This window comes from Lepidochelys kempii, chromosome 5, assembly GCF_965140265.1.
Source record: "Lepidochelys kempii isolate rLepKem1 chromosome 5, rLepKem1.hap2, whole genome shotgun sequence".
In the NCBI taxonomy this organism is placed as follows: domain Eukaryota; kingdom Metazoa; phylum Chordata; order Testudines; family Cheloniidae; genus Lepidochelys; species Lepidochelys kempii.
Genome location: NC_133260.1, coordinates 13,865,101 through 13,880,174, shown reverse-complemented (window position 1 = coordinate 13,880,174; position 15,074 = coordinate 13,865,101). Strand labels below are relative to the sequence as shown.

Here is a 15,074-nt window from a genome sequence, read left to right as displayed (position 1 = left end):
TCCAAGTTACTTTCCCATTTTCAGAATAGGAGGAAAGGTCTCCACATTCAGATCTTGGATTTCATACCCTACTCCAATACAAAGACCTGTTTAGCTACCACTTTGGCTGTGCAATAGTAGTTAGCTACTCAAACAGCATTTCAAGGCTGTGCTCATGAATGACACTGCAGTTCCACATCTCCAAACTCCTATCCTTCACCTTTCCCACTCAAAGCCCTTGACCAGCTCACACTCACTATTACCACTTGCATGTCTGTGCCCTTCCTGATGTTTGCCTAGTCCCTCCTCCAAACCATCCAGGACTCGGCAACAAAAATAATCTGTCATCCAGTGCTGTTGCCTCCTGGATCAAATTCAAGCCCCTTGTTTTGACTTTCAAGGCCCTTTTGGCCCCTTATCTCCTTTTCCTCTTCACTGGCCTCTGTGCTTAGTCCAAGTCCCTCCCTCCTTGACTGTTCTCTGTGTCCTTTCTCCCCCATACTGCCGTGCCTTCGTTCATGCAATCCCCTGTGACCAGAGTCCTGTTTGCCAAACCTTCACTGTCATTACATCTGTGCAAAACTTGTTTCTATGGTCCTGGACAGATTGTTTTTAAAAAAATATAGTCAATAAGTCCACCTCTGAAGACATGTGCTGTAGCATCTCTGGCAATCACATAATCCTTTCATCTTCACCCTCATCCTCCTCTTCCTGTGGTGGCATCCCCTTCTGTTGTGACTTAACTTGGACTCTGGGTAGTTACTCCATTAGGCTCTGGGCCCCCAAATGGGTAAATGTGAAGGCTACAAAGGCAGCATTATTTTGTGTCCATATTAGCCATAAGCTCTCCTCAGGGGTCAGGGGCAGGAGTAGCATGCATAGAGGTGGGTACCTTGTGGCTAAGAACTGATTGGGTTATATATGTGGTGGGGGGAGGGGGCTGGTTGTGCTAAGATATGCAGGCCATGCTCCCTACTCTCACATGGAGAACCTGTGGAAGGGGAACTCCATGGGTTGGAACTCCCTATCTAATTGTGGCTTTTCATAGAATCATAGGACTGGAAGGGACATTGGGACGTCATCTAGTCCAGACCCCTGCACTCAAAGCAGGACTAAGTATTATCTAGACCATCCCTGACAGGTGTTTGTCTAACCTGCTCTTAAAAATTTCCAATGATGGAGATTCCACAACCTCTCTAAGCAATTTATTCCAGTGCTTAACCACCCTGACAGGCAGTTTTTCCTAATGTCCAACCTAAACTGCCCTTGCTGCAATTTAAGCCCATTGCTTCTTGTCCTAGCCTCAGAGGTTACGAAGACCAATTCTTCTCCCTCCTCCTTGTAGCAACCTTTTATATACTTGAAAACTGTTATGTCCCCTCTCAGTCTTCTCTTTTCCAGACTAAACATACCCAATTTTTTCAGTCTTCCCTCATAGGTCATGTTTTTTAGACCTCTAATAATTTTTGTGGCTCTTCTCTGGAATTTCTCCAATTTCATCACATCTTTCCTGAAATGTGGTGCCCAAAACTGGACACAATACTCCAAGTTAAGGCCTAATCAGCGCAGAGTACAGCAGAAAAATTACTTCTCGTGTCTTGCTTTCAACACTCCTCCTAATACATCCCAGAATGTTTGCTTTTTTTGCAACAGTGGTATGCTGTTGACTCATATTTAGCTTGTGGTCCACTATGACCCCCCCAGATACCTTTCTACAGTACTCCTTCCTAGGCAGTCATTTCCTATTTTGTGTATGTGCAACTGATTGTTCCTTCTGAAGTGGAGTACTTTGCATTTGTCCTTATAGAATTTCATCCTATTTACTTCAGACCATTTCTGCTGTTTGTCCAGATCATTTTGAATTTTAATCCTATCCTCCAAAGGACTTGCAACACCTCCCAGCTTGGTATCATCTGCAAACTTTATCAGTGTACTCTGTACATCAGGGATTGGCAACCTGTGGCTCCGGAGTCGCATGCAGCTGTTTTTTGAGGGGGTATGAGGTGTAGGCTCTGGCCAGGAGGCACTTACCACAGGCGGCTCCCGGCTGGTGGTGCAGCAGATTTCAAGCAGGCTGCTTGCCTTCCCTGGCCCCATGCCGCTCCTGGAAGCGGCTGGCTGCTGGCACATCTTTGCGCGCCCCTTGGGGCAGCGGGGTCTCCATGTGCTGCCCGTGTCCACAAGCACCGCCCCTGCAGCTCCCGGCTAATGGAAACTGTGAGGATGGTGCTGGGGGTGGGAGCAGTGTGCGGAGCTGCCTCCTCCCTGCCAGGGGCATGCAGAGACATACAGCAGCCAGCCACTTCTGGCGTGGGGCCAGGGCAGGCAGGCAGCCTGAACCCTGCTGCGCTGCCAGCTGGGAACCGCCTGTGGTAAGTGCCTCCCGGCCAGAGCCTGCACCTCACACCCCCTCCCACACCCCAACTCTCTGCCCCAGGTCAGAACCCCTTCCTGCACCCAAACTTCCTCCCAGGCCCCGCACCCTCTCCTGCACCCCAATCTGCTGCCCCAGCCCGGAGCCCCCTCCTGTTTATATTCAAATGGCTCATTACCAAGGCAACTATTGTCTACCAATAAAACTCTTAGAATTTCTTGTGAAAAGAAAGCAGCTGTGCTCTGTCTTTATTAGTATGTTCTAATCGCCAACAGTTTGAAAAAGTCTGAAGTCAGAAATAAAACAGATCAGATGAATACCTTCAATCAAAAAGAGAAAGATAGAAGACGAACATCAAGAATTTCAAAATGATTGGACTGAGTCTTACCTTTTTATAGCGACTTCAGCCAGACTCCCATTGTGCTATCCAACAATCAATCCAACTATCCAAACAATCTATCCAAACTATCCAGCAATAAGAAATCAAACCTAGAAAGACATTTTGAAAAGAAACCTTGGACGTTTGCTGAACCCTATCCAGCTGGTGATAAAAAGCAGCAGAGGCGCTCCGACGCAAAGAAGAGCAAACAAGATGTACGTTTGCTATATGGATGAAGGCGCCAAGCGGAACCGTTACTGCTAGTTTCGTGGCAGCTCAAGAAATCGTCAAACGAGGGAAGCCATTCACAGATGGAGAATAGGTGAAAGAATGTTTCATTAAAACATCTGAGCACCGCTTCGACTATTTTAAAAACAAAGATGAAATAGTTTAGAAAATTTGAGAAATGCCATTATCTGCAAAGACTATAAAGGACAGAACTATTAAGATGGCCACAGACGTAACCAGCCAGCAGATTAGTGATGTTAGATCAGCACCAGATTTTTCTATTGCCTGCGATGAGACATGCGATGGGGATGACATTGCTCAAGTTGCCTTACTTGGCAAATACATTAATGATCAAGGTCCTCAAGAGTTGATTGTGTTATTGTCACTCAGAGGACAAACTCGGGGCGAAGATATTGCATCTGCTGTCACTGAATGTCTGAAACAAAAATATATTGACATCAACAGAATAATTTCTGTTGCTACAGATGGAGCACCGAGCATGAAGGGGACACACGAAGGTTTTGTTACTTTACTTAAAAAAAGTATGGAGCATGACGTAATTTCATTTCACTGCAAAATCCACCAGGAGGTGCTGTGTGCACACACTTTTCCAGAGGAAATCTCAAAAGGACTGGGAATGGTCATGCAGATTGTTAAAATAATGGCAAGCGCTCTCAATTATTGGCAGTTTTGCGAGCTTCTTCGAGAAGTTAACAGCCAATGTTCTGATTTTCTTGTGTATAACAAGGTAAGATGGCTTTCCAGAGGTGCAGTCCTGGTGACGTTTGCGTCATGTCTCGAGGAAATTGAGGTGTTCCTCCAAGAAAAGGCCTTAAATATACAGCACTAACGGATCCTCACTGGCTGCAAAAATTCAGTTTTATGGTGGATTTAACTTCTCACTTAAACATGTTGAATCGGAAGCTACAGGGAAAAGGAAATACTGCAATTTTGCTTTTGGAAGAAGTTTTTTCATTTGAACGAAAGCTGTCTTTGTAAGGGACATTGAGATGGGCATGTTAGTGCATTTCCCAATAGAGAAGCAATACAAACAACCAAATGACTGTGATATTGACGTTAGGTTCCTTGCAGAAACAGTCATCAAAATGCAAGCTGCATTTGCTGACCAATTTCACGAGTTCAGAGTTTGTCATTTCTGTTGAAACCGCTTGAAACCGCTTGACAGTTCTGCATTGAATTTTTCAGCATTTGCGGGAATCGATTGAGTGTAATTTGAACTTGAATTAGTGGACTCGCAAGACAAGGATTTATGGAATTCAAAATTGAAAGATCTTGTCACTGAACTTGAAAATCTGGAAGGCAGAAATCCACCCTGAGGCTACAACACAAGTGGTCTGAAATGGATGACCTAAAACGGCAAGACCAGATTATATTTGACATTTGGAGTTGTCTATCGGATATGTACAGTCAGCTGAAGAAATACGCATTTGGGCTTCTCTCAATCTTTGGTTCAACGTACTTCTGTGAACAAGTGTTCTCCAACGTGAATTTCATCAAAAACAAACTGAGGAGCCAACTGCAAGATGTTAATCTTGACTCCTCTTTGAAAATGAAAATCACTCCATATTCACCGAACATTGAGCAACTCTCTAAAGATGTTCAACAGCAGAAGTCGCATTAAAAGTATTGATGAGTAGTAATAACTTTAATATGTTCAATTATTATTAATTGATAAATTCTAACTCTACAAGTAGCTTTGCATGTGATGCAGCTCTCAAAATATTTTGGTCAAAGTCAAAAACAAAAAAATGGCTCCTCTTCTTTGGAAGGTTGCTGACCCCTGCTCTATACCATTATCTAAATCATTGATGAAGATATTGAACAGAACCAGAACCAGACCCAGAACTGATCCCCGCAGGACCTCACTCGTTATACCCTTCCAGCATGACTGTGAACCACTGATAATTACTCTCTGGGAATGGTTTTCCAACAAGTTTTGCACCCACCTTATAGTAGCTTTGTGATGAAAGAATTTTGCCTCAGTTGCCTTATTAAACTTTAAACTGGAAATCTAATAAATAAGAAGCAACAGACCATAAAATTCTTCACCCTCCTTATAAAAGTGGTGCTAGCTTCACAAATATTCCTAACCCCGTACATCACCTCAGCTGTCATCCACTTACACTTCCTCTTCAGCATATGCATCTTCCATCTTGGTAAACGCCTAAAAAATCCTGGCTTCTAAAGATACCAGTTAGCAGTTTATGATCATCAGAAAAGGAAGGATGAAAGGCTATTAGAACAGAATAAATGCTTTGTTTCACTGGAGCTCGGCTACATGTGCTAATAAGTAAGTAATAAGTAATTTAAATTAGGCTCTGATTCCTCAACAAGTAACATACTGATGAGCACTACAGCACCCTATTAAAAGCAAATGACATTGATGCTAGTTGGGTAAAAACTAACCCAAAACCAAATTGAATAGGATGGATAAAACAGATCAAGACATCGATACATGAACAAATTATATCCCAGACCAAAACTTTACCAAGTTGACCATGACTACCAGGCAATAATAGATGCTGAATTTAATCCCAGATGGGGATTAAAAAAAAGTAACATGCTTCATTGGCAATCACACAAGTCCTTCCTAGTAAATGCCAGACTGGTTGTGATCCACTAGTTTGAGTACCAGGAGCCACTAATCTTCTCGCTATTTCTGACATAAGCTTTCTGCTCTTGCTCCTCTCCCCCTAAGGGTATGTCTACACTACGAAATTAGGTCGAATTTATAGAAGTCGTTTTTTTAGAAATCGGTTTTATATATTCGAGTGTGTGTGTCCCCACAGAAAATGCTCTAAGTGCATTAACTCGGCGGAGTGCTTCCACAGGACCAAGGCTAGAGTCGACTTCCGGAGCGTTGCACTGTGGGTAGCTATCCCACAGTTCCCGCAGTCTCCGCTGCCCATTGGAATTCTGGGTTGAGATCCCAATGCCTGATGGGGCTCAAACATTGTCACGGGTGGTTCTGGGTACATATCGTCAGGCCCCCGTTCCCTCTCTCCCTCCCTCCCTCCGTGAAAGCAAGGGCAGACAATCATTTCGCGCCTTTTTTCCTGAGTTACCTGTGCAGACGCCATACCACAGCAAGCATGGAGCCCGCTCAGCTCACTGTCACCGTATGTCTCCTGGGTGCTGGCAGACGCGGTACTGCATTGCTACACAGCAGCAGCAACCCATTGCCTTGTGGCAGCAGATGGTGCAATAGGACTGGTAGCCATCATCGTCATGTCTGAGGTGCTCCTGGTCGCCTGTGTGAGGTCGATCAGGAGCGCCTGGGCAGACATGGGCGCAGGGACTAAATTTGGAGTGACTTGATCAAGTCATTCTCTTTAGTCCTGCAGTCAGTCCCATTGAACCATCTTATGGTGAGCAGGCAGGTGATACGGATTGCTAGCAGTCCTATTGCATCATCTTCTGCCGGGCAGGCAAGAGATGAGGATGGCTAGCAGTCCTATTGTACCATCTTCTGCCGAGCAGCTATGAGATGTGGATGGCATGCAGTCCTTCTGCACCGTTTGCTGCCAGCTAAAGATGTAAAAGATAGATGGAGTGTATCAAAACAAGAAATAGACCAGATTTGTTTTGTACTCATTTGCAAACCTCCCCCCCTCCCGCCCCCCGTCTAGGGGACTCATTCCTCTAGGTCACACTGCAGTCACTCACAGAGAAGGTGCAGCGAGGTAAATCTAGCCATGTATCAATCAGAGGCCAGACTAACCTCCTTGTTCCAATAAGAATAACTTAGGTGCACCATTTCTTATTGGAACCCTCCGTGAAGTCCTGCCTGAAACACTCCTTGATGTAAAGCCACCCCCTTTGTTGATTTTAGCTCCCTGTAAGCCAACCCTGTAAGCCATGTAGTCAGTCGCCCCTCCCTGCGTCAGAGCAATGGCAAACAATCGTGCATCTGAGTTGAGAGTGCTGTCCAGAGCAGTCACAATGGAGCACTCTGGGATAGCTCCCGGAGGCCAAGACCGTCGAATAGTGTCCACAGTACCCCAAATTCGACCCAGCAAGGCCGATTTAAGCGCTAATCCACTTGTCAGGGGTGGAGTAAGGAAATCGATTTTAAGAGCCCTTTAAGTCGAAAGAAAGGGCTTCATCGTGTGGACAGGTGCAGGTTTACATCGATTTAACGCTACTAAATTCGATCTAAAGTCCTAGTGTAGACCAGGGCTAAGAAGTGAAAATCATTTGTAATGAATGAAGATTGTGCAAGACTGGTCAATTTATAAGGTTTATGCATAAAATTAGTGCTAGAATCTTCATTGCATATTCACTGTAGACATTAATTTTCCATAAAGAATACCAATTTCTAATTATCATTGAACATGGTAAATTAAAAATGCACCTTGCAGATTTTGAAGTACAGATTCTCTTATTCAGTTTTCTGAAGAAAAAAATTAATAATTCCTTTTCCATCATAGTTCAGTCCCTCTATCTGTAGCTGAACCCCAATCACAGATGCCGTTTTGGATAGTGGGTATCTTTGATTTCAAAGTCTAAAGCTATTTCAAACAGATTCAAAATCTCTCTGCCAGGCTGTGTACTTCTGACTTAAATTCTTTGCTGAGGGCTTGGTGTGAGCGATCACATCCAGGAAATCTGCTGTGGTGACCGTGTCCAGTCGGAGTTCGGGTAAATTACTGCTACCTGGAGAGAGAAAATTGACCAAATGCTGAAAGTGAATGAGATGCTGATCAGTGCTAAGAGGTGCTCTCTTTAAGCCAGTGCATAATGCAACATACTTAACGGTTAATACACTAAACAGAAGATTGGACATAGCAAGAGAGAAAATGGTTCTCATTGTGTTCAGTGCACAGCGAATGACAGCTTCAAGAGATGACCTGAGTTTTGGAAATGTTGGCTTAATTAGGTTTTTACAAACATACAGTTTAAAACTTTTCTAAGCAAATAAGAGAGCTCCACCTACTGGTACGTGAATATATAATGCCTAGTGTTACAACGACAGATCAGCATTTCTCACATAGGATTCTCTATAAGAGCTATTGTACCTGGCTGATGATTTTCAAGAGCATTGAAGATTTTCCTCACTGGCCGCATAGCTGCTTCCTTGCAGACCAATTTAACATCAGAGCCAGAGTATCCTTCTGTCTCCTAATACAAGATCGCAATTCACAGGATTATGAATTATTGCATGCGATGGATGTGTATACTCTCATGTTACTTCATTGTTCGTTTGAATGCAGAGTTGCTGTATGCAGGTGTTAGCAAATCACGCATTTGTTTTTTCAAGGAGAGTTTTCTGCAGGTAAAATAAAGTCTTCATCTCTCTGTGTCTGTTTCCCACCCCGTCTGTCTTATCTATTTTGATTGTAAACTCATTATGGACCCGCTCCAAAGCCCACTGCAGTCAATGGGAGTCTTTTCACTGGCTTTAATGGGCTCTAGATTATGCTCTATGTTTCTGTCCAGTGCCTAGTACAATGCGCCTCTAGGCACAACATTAGGGCTGCTCTGCAAAAAACCTGCGCCCAAATAACTGTTTTGCTTTCCATCTTTTGCAAATCTGAATGTGGATACTCTTATTTTGGGTTAAGAGCATCTTAATCCGAAATAAAGAGAGTCCACACACAAAAATAACAAGTGTGAAATAAAAGGATTTTGGTGCCAGGTTGTGTGTAGACAAGTCTTTAGGCATGCACAACTGCACACCTCCTTCAGTGCACGTCTACTTCCCACACACACATATACATATACACATCTGATATTTGTGTGCATCCTATGCACTCAACCGGCAAAGCATGTGCCCAAATAACCAATTGGCACAGGCATAAAGGAATGGATGTATACAAATGTGTGTTAGCAAATGCTTGCCATTAACTTAAAAATCCTGGCCCTGTGTAATCATCTTTAAATGAAAACCCAACCATCCTGAGAGCATAGCAAGGCAGAGCTTGTACCAAGCTGTACATAATGAGGTTCTAGTTCCAGCCAGTGATTCAGCTGATAATCATGCCACATTTGGATAAGAACGGGGCTAGCTGTAACACAGGTAGCACTGTTCTGTCCAGCGTGGACAGGGCCAAAGGCTCACAAGAATCGACAGCTGGTTCTACAACCCTATGTTTGCAGTTCTAGTGCATTGTATTTGTTAAATATTAAGCATTATGTTTCAATTTCATAGACAGAATATTTTTGAAATAGAAACTGAAATATGCTGTATGTCTCTATGAACAGAACTAAACCATGGTCAGCTGAGCACGTATTAGCTATTCTCAGCAGAGTTTATGGGTGACGACAGCCTGAATTCAGGCTCTGTAAGGAAAATATCTGAGCTCTTGGAGATTGATGCCCTGGTGAGCCTTTTCACTTTATTGATGCTCCTTCATACTGCACTAGATCCATGACAAATTCTTCCTACTCAGCAGAGTGCTGTACCATGCTCATCTCCAATATAAACGGAAAGACCCTACTGTGGTGGTAGGAAGGGCCAGAGGTATACAGTTATAGTAATTTTTTTCTGTGTTTACATCTGAAACAGTGAAAAGTTGACCCAATACTGGCATCAAAATACTCTCTGACTTCCAAGTTGAGTCATGCGAAACTGGTGATTTCACCTACTGAGACAAGTTCAATACCTCCAGCTCTCACTGATGTCCCCTTGTAGGAAGAGTCCCTAAGCCTCCCATCATTCACCTTCATAACTTGAGCTTTATTCCCTTTCACCCGGCTACCATGTTTATAGTTGCTACTTGTAGCATGTATAGTTCACATCTGTTTCAATGACAGCAGAATCAGGCTCACCACATTCCCACAGTTCCCTTGCTGAAAGACTTCAGGAGTCTGAGTTACCAGTGGTGAATTGCACCCACTTCGCTGTCTTCTCACCTGACCTAGCAAGCTGTACTCCAGCTCTGTTCTCAGCTCCACTCCTCTACTGTTGCTCACAGGGGGTAGCCAGTGCTGAATCATAGCCTGTCGTGCCTCTTTATTTGGGAGGTCAACCAAAATCCTCTTCTCCAGCCGTCGCAACATGGCATAATCTAATTCCCTAAAGAAGAAGAAAATGGGGCTAAGTCTTCTCAGCAAGGTGGTGTGTTTGTACAGATGCTGGACTTCTGAAAACTAAGCTGCTTGTTGCGGGAAGCCACTTTGCATTTTCAAAGCTACTGGTGATCCTTTCAACCTGGTTATAAAATAGTAATTCATCATCACCACCCCATATTGTTGCCAGTTAACTCTACCTGTGTGGTTCCTGACTCATGATCTAGGGACCTGGAATATGGAGTCAAGAGTTGTAGGTTCTTTTCCTGGTTCTGCTACTAGTTCACTGTCTGGCCTTGAGCAAGTCACTTCACCTCTCTATGCCTTGGGTCACCCGTTTTGTAAAATGAGGACACTACAACTCATCTCTCAGGCATGTTGTGAGGATTAACTAATTGCTCAGAGATCTTCAGATGAAAGGTGCAATAAATGCAAAAACTAGATTATAAACCCTTTGGGGCACATGCCATTTTTTTTAATGTGTTTGCACCTAGCACAAAGCGGTCCTGGTTCATGACTAGGGCTCCTAGGTGCTATGGGAATACAAATAAATAGTAATAATATTCCCCACAGGGCTGAGCATCCTTAGTAAAAGCTGCAGAGAATAGGCAAACCATTGAAAGAGAAAGGTGCCAAGGTGCTGAAAACACTAGTAATCTCAGATTATTAAAGATGATTTGCAAAGAAAAAGACAAAAATTGATATGTGCCCCATATTGGTATTTTTGCTTCTTTGTGATGCGTAAAGAAGGCCTGAAAGAGTTTTTAACTTTTAAAATATTTTATTTTCTTTCTGCTTCTTTTTTCCTAAAAAATATTAATACTGTCAAGTCTTGGTTATCCTGGAGGATTCCTTGGAAGTCTCATGTATCCTGTGTGTGAGGTTTTCTCAGCCCTTAAGCCAAAGGCTGGGGGTGTTAATCTATTTTAAAAGACCTCTTTTCTCCTAACTGTTTTTCAAGCTTTTGAGCTTAAGTATTAACAAAAATAACCTGTCTAAATAAAAATCAATTCACATCTCAGTTAATCAGGTGTCGTGCATATAATAATAAACCTACAAGTTCTCCAATCTTCTACTGTGTACTCCATTCCTGTAGAATTCAGGTGTTCATTTTAAAACATTTTCTAGTCCTTATGATTGCAACGAAAACCTTTTAAGTGCGAAATTGACTTAGAGGTACCTTGTTCAGTGCAAACAGCCAGACAGACTGAGTGAAACAAAAGCACTGTGAATAATTGCACATTCCTGACTCTGAACCCTAATTATAGCAACCTATATCACCACACCATATCATGCTTATCATTTTAGCAGAGACAGCAAGCTATTCCAGGATATTGGTGGAATTTGGGATTGTAGGCAGGGCTTAAACAAAGCACCATGAGTTTGCTCTTCCCTTTCTGACTCCTAGCGTGAAATCGTTGCCCCGTGGAAGTAATAAGAATTTTGCCATTGACTTCAATGGAACCAGGGTCCCTTCACTGCATGTAAGATTAATACATTCATGCAAATAGCAGAATTTGGCCCTTGGTGAGCAGTGTAAATGGGATGCTATGGAATTTTGCAGTGATGTCTAGGGCACTATGTATGGAAAACACCCAGTTAAGTTACTGTGAGCTCAAAATGCTTATCTACAACAGACTTTTGACCTAACAGTGAATCCTACTTCTATCACTGTTGGAGATTGCTCATGTAATTTGTTTAATAATAAATAGCATTTCCCACTGGTAAATAATTTTTTAAGGCTGTCAAGCAATTAAAAAAATTAATCGCAATTAATTGCTCTATTAAAAATAGAATACCATTTATTTTAATATTTTTGGATGTTTTCTACATTTTCAAATATACTGATTTCAATTACAACACGTTGTAAATAAGAAGCAGGCAGCATTATATCCCATAAATGTAAACAAACTTGTTTGTCTTAGCGATTGGCAGAACAAGAAGTAGGACTGAGTGTACTTATAGGCTCTAAAGTTTAACATTGTTACTTAACTGCACTCAAAAACAAAACAAATCTACTTTTATAAGTTGCACTTTCACGATAAAGAGATTGCACTACAGTACTTGTATGAGGTGAACTGAAAAAATACTATTTCTTTTGTATATCATTTTTACAGTGCAAATATTTGTAATCAAAAATAATATGAAGTGAGCAGTGTACACTTTGTATTCTGTGTAGTAATTGAAATAAATATATTTGAAAATGTAGAAAAATATCCAAAAATATTTAATAAATTTCAATTGGTATTCTATTGTTTAACAGTGCGATTAAAACTGCAATTAATTTTTTAAAATTGCGATTAGTTTTTTTGAGTTAATTGTGTGAGTTAACTGCAATTAATCAACAGTCCTAATTTTTTTTAAACAGATGCCTAAATTAAGTTCCTATATCTACATTTAAGTGCTTTAACAAGTGTTCAAAAATACTTAGCACTCAACAGCTCCCATTGAAGTCACTGGGAGCAGTAGTACTCAGCACCTTAGAAAAGAACCGATCAGGTTCACGAGTGTTGTTAGATGTGCTTGCAGGCAAAGACTGAGTAAACACAAATTGAAAAAAAAATACCCAGCCAATTCAGATCTTAAAGAAGAGCTGGGAAATTCATTCAAATACACTGGAGCACCTCTTCTCGAGGCCTGATAAATAAATAAGAGAACTTTAAAAATCAATGCATATTTTTATTGAGACTTGTTGCCAGTTTGAGTTATATTTATTGTATATGACTAACAGCGAGCCAACAGATAACTAGGCCTTAAGTGGTGCCTAGGCCTTGCATATTTCTTTTGCTCAGGGGTGAATTTCACCCACCACAAGGACTTTTTTGGAACAGACACCAAAGCCGAAAGAGAAATCTTGTGTCTCCTCCCCACCCGCCCATACCAATGCATTGCCTCACAAGGGATGTACTTGGCTAGGAATTTAAAATGGATTTCTATGCAAACTCACATTTAATTCTCTCTTACTCGGACATGTCTGTCTGACCAGCATAAGGGGTTTATGTCACCTACCTCAAGCTGAGTTTATCTGAGAAATGTTTATGAAACAAAGAAAGGAGTCACATATGCTGGGATGCCTCCTCAGCCGGGTGCTCTCTCATGTTGTGACTTAGTTTTGGAAAGTCAGTGGTCCACATCTAGCCTGAGGAAGCAGAGCTGTGAACGCTAGAAATCCTGTTGGTGCAGATCCTCAGCTGGTGTAAGTTATCATAGCTCTACTGAATACAATTTACACCAGGTGGAGATCTGCCCCTTGACCTGCAATGACAGTCCTTTAGCCTGGCTACATCTAGGTTCTCAAGTAAATGCCTAGCGTCCAAGCCTGCATTTAGGATAAGTCTTCACTGCAGAATTAACTCAGGTTCTTATTTGGGTGTTGCTCCTAACCCCTCTCCACACAGGCAAATCTCTCAGCTGTGTGAGGTGGTGCTTTCACCCATGCTAGCTGGCCCAGTAGGCTAAAGCCCGATTGCCACTTTCACTTTGGACTAGTAACATTTTGTGGTGGGGCACATATCCCCTGCCCAGTCAACAAGAGGTTAAAGAACTCCTGGGGTCACAATCAGCCCCAACCCCTGCTGCACCTGTGCAGCTTGTCAGGCCTGGGGGAGGGCCCTTCAAAAGGGAGGAACTCAGGCCAGTGCGGGAGGCAGTCTGAAAGAAGCAGACCTAGAGCACTGCCAGCCTGAGCCCTCTGAGATCAGACATGCTGGCATATGCCCTCATGTTTGAAATCCACATAGGGACCATCCCTCAAAGAAGAACAATCTTTCTTCATGTTTGGAATGCGTTATGTCCCCTGGATTGGGTGGAATTGCTAAGAGAGCCAGCCAGAGGGCCAGCCCCAGAGCCAGACCAGGGGCCTGCTGTTGGCTAGGGAATGATGTATGAGGTCAGTAAGGTGCCTGCGTTCATCCCCAGGGGGTGATGTTCAGACATAACCTTTGACATGCCCACTTTGCAGTGAGGATGAAGGCCAAACCACCGGACTGTCAATGGTCCTATAATGTCCCGTGTGTCCCGAAGAAAAGACAAGTTCTGAATTCTCCCACAATTCAGTGGGAAAGAATCGTAAAGCGCCTCAGCTTACTGCATCACAGAGAACCATGGGATATGCCCCCAGATGTCCCAGTGACACACATTGAGGGCATGGGTTGCAGCACCACGCAGGGCACAGTAACTCAGGTATGGCTGGTCTCACCTGGACTAGGCTAACCTGGGTGTTTGGACCAGGTTGCTGATCACCAGTTACTTCTGCAGAGAAGCCACACCCATAGAGCCTCAAAATATGTTCCACAGTCTGTGCAGAACAGTTGGCTGACAGCAGAACATCTAGGCACAGCATTTCCAACTAGACTTAGGGTATGTCGACACTATGAAATGTGTCTTTGTATTCTGTGTATTCTGTGTAGTAATTGAAATTAGGCCTAACTGATGGACTAAATAATGATGGGATGGGCTATTCTGCCCATCACTCCCCTTTTCAGGTCCTCAGAAAGAGATTTTGGAGGGGAAAGCCTGGCTGTGATGCTGGCTGACTGAAAGATGGAGAAAGAGCAAGCTGCTGCTACCACCACCACCACCACCACCTAAGACCTCAGGCCTTCATCGTCCTAATCTGAGAGATGGCCTGATCAGACCCAGCCAGAGAGGGGGTGCCATATGACACTGCAACCTCTGCATCCTCTGGCTAAATCCCAGTTACCAGGGGGGATGTAAGTTTGTCACATCCCTCTCCATGTGTGTTCTCTTCCTTCCCCACCTTATATCTCTTTCTTATCACTTGCCTTTTTCCTTCTCTCTAATAAGAGTGCAGCTGAGCTGGCCAAAACCATGTATTTTGCAACACTGCTGTAAGTCTGTGACCAGAAAGGGGAGGCTAAATGCAATGCCTAAAAAAACCTGATGCTTCTACAAGTTTGCCAGATCTCAGAGTGGCTGATCAGACTGTGTGCTGTGCCTGTGTTTCTCAGCAGTGAGTTTGCTAATGAGAATCAACACCAGAGACAGAAGCTACATTTTCTTTCTTCTGCACGTGTCTCTTTTGCCTTCTAGGAAATGGGACCAGGATTTAACAACTGCTCT

General features: G+C 43.1%; 1 protein-coding gene across 8 annotated transcripts in view; it reads right to left on the bottom strand.

Moving 5' to 3' along the window:
- Nucleotides 1-15,074, bottom strand: part of KATNAL2 (katanin catalytic subunit A1 like 2) — an 85,983-nt gene that overhangs the window by 21,356 nt on the left and 49,553 nt on the right. For 4 of the 8 annotated variants that reach the window (XM_073343479.1, XM_073343480.1, XM_073343483.1 and 1 more), the window contains 3 exons: nt 9,837-9,999; nt 8,000-8,102; nt 7,226-7,637 (listed from right to left, as the gene is read on the bottom strand). The exons of 1 other annotated variant lie outside the window; for it this stretch is intronic. In XM_073343479.1, the coding sequence (XP_073199580.1) occupies nt 7,498-7,637; nt 8,000-8,102; nt 9,837-9,999 (406 nt within the window). In that variant the 3' untranslated portion in view covers nt 7,226-7,497. Of the gene's footprint in view, nt 1-7,225; nt 7,638-7,999; nt 8,251-9,836; nt 10,000-15,074 lie in introns of those variants that run through there. 3 more of the 8 variants (XM_073343481.1, XM_073343482.1, XM_073343487.1) reach the window with 3 other exon arrangements.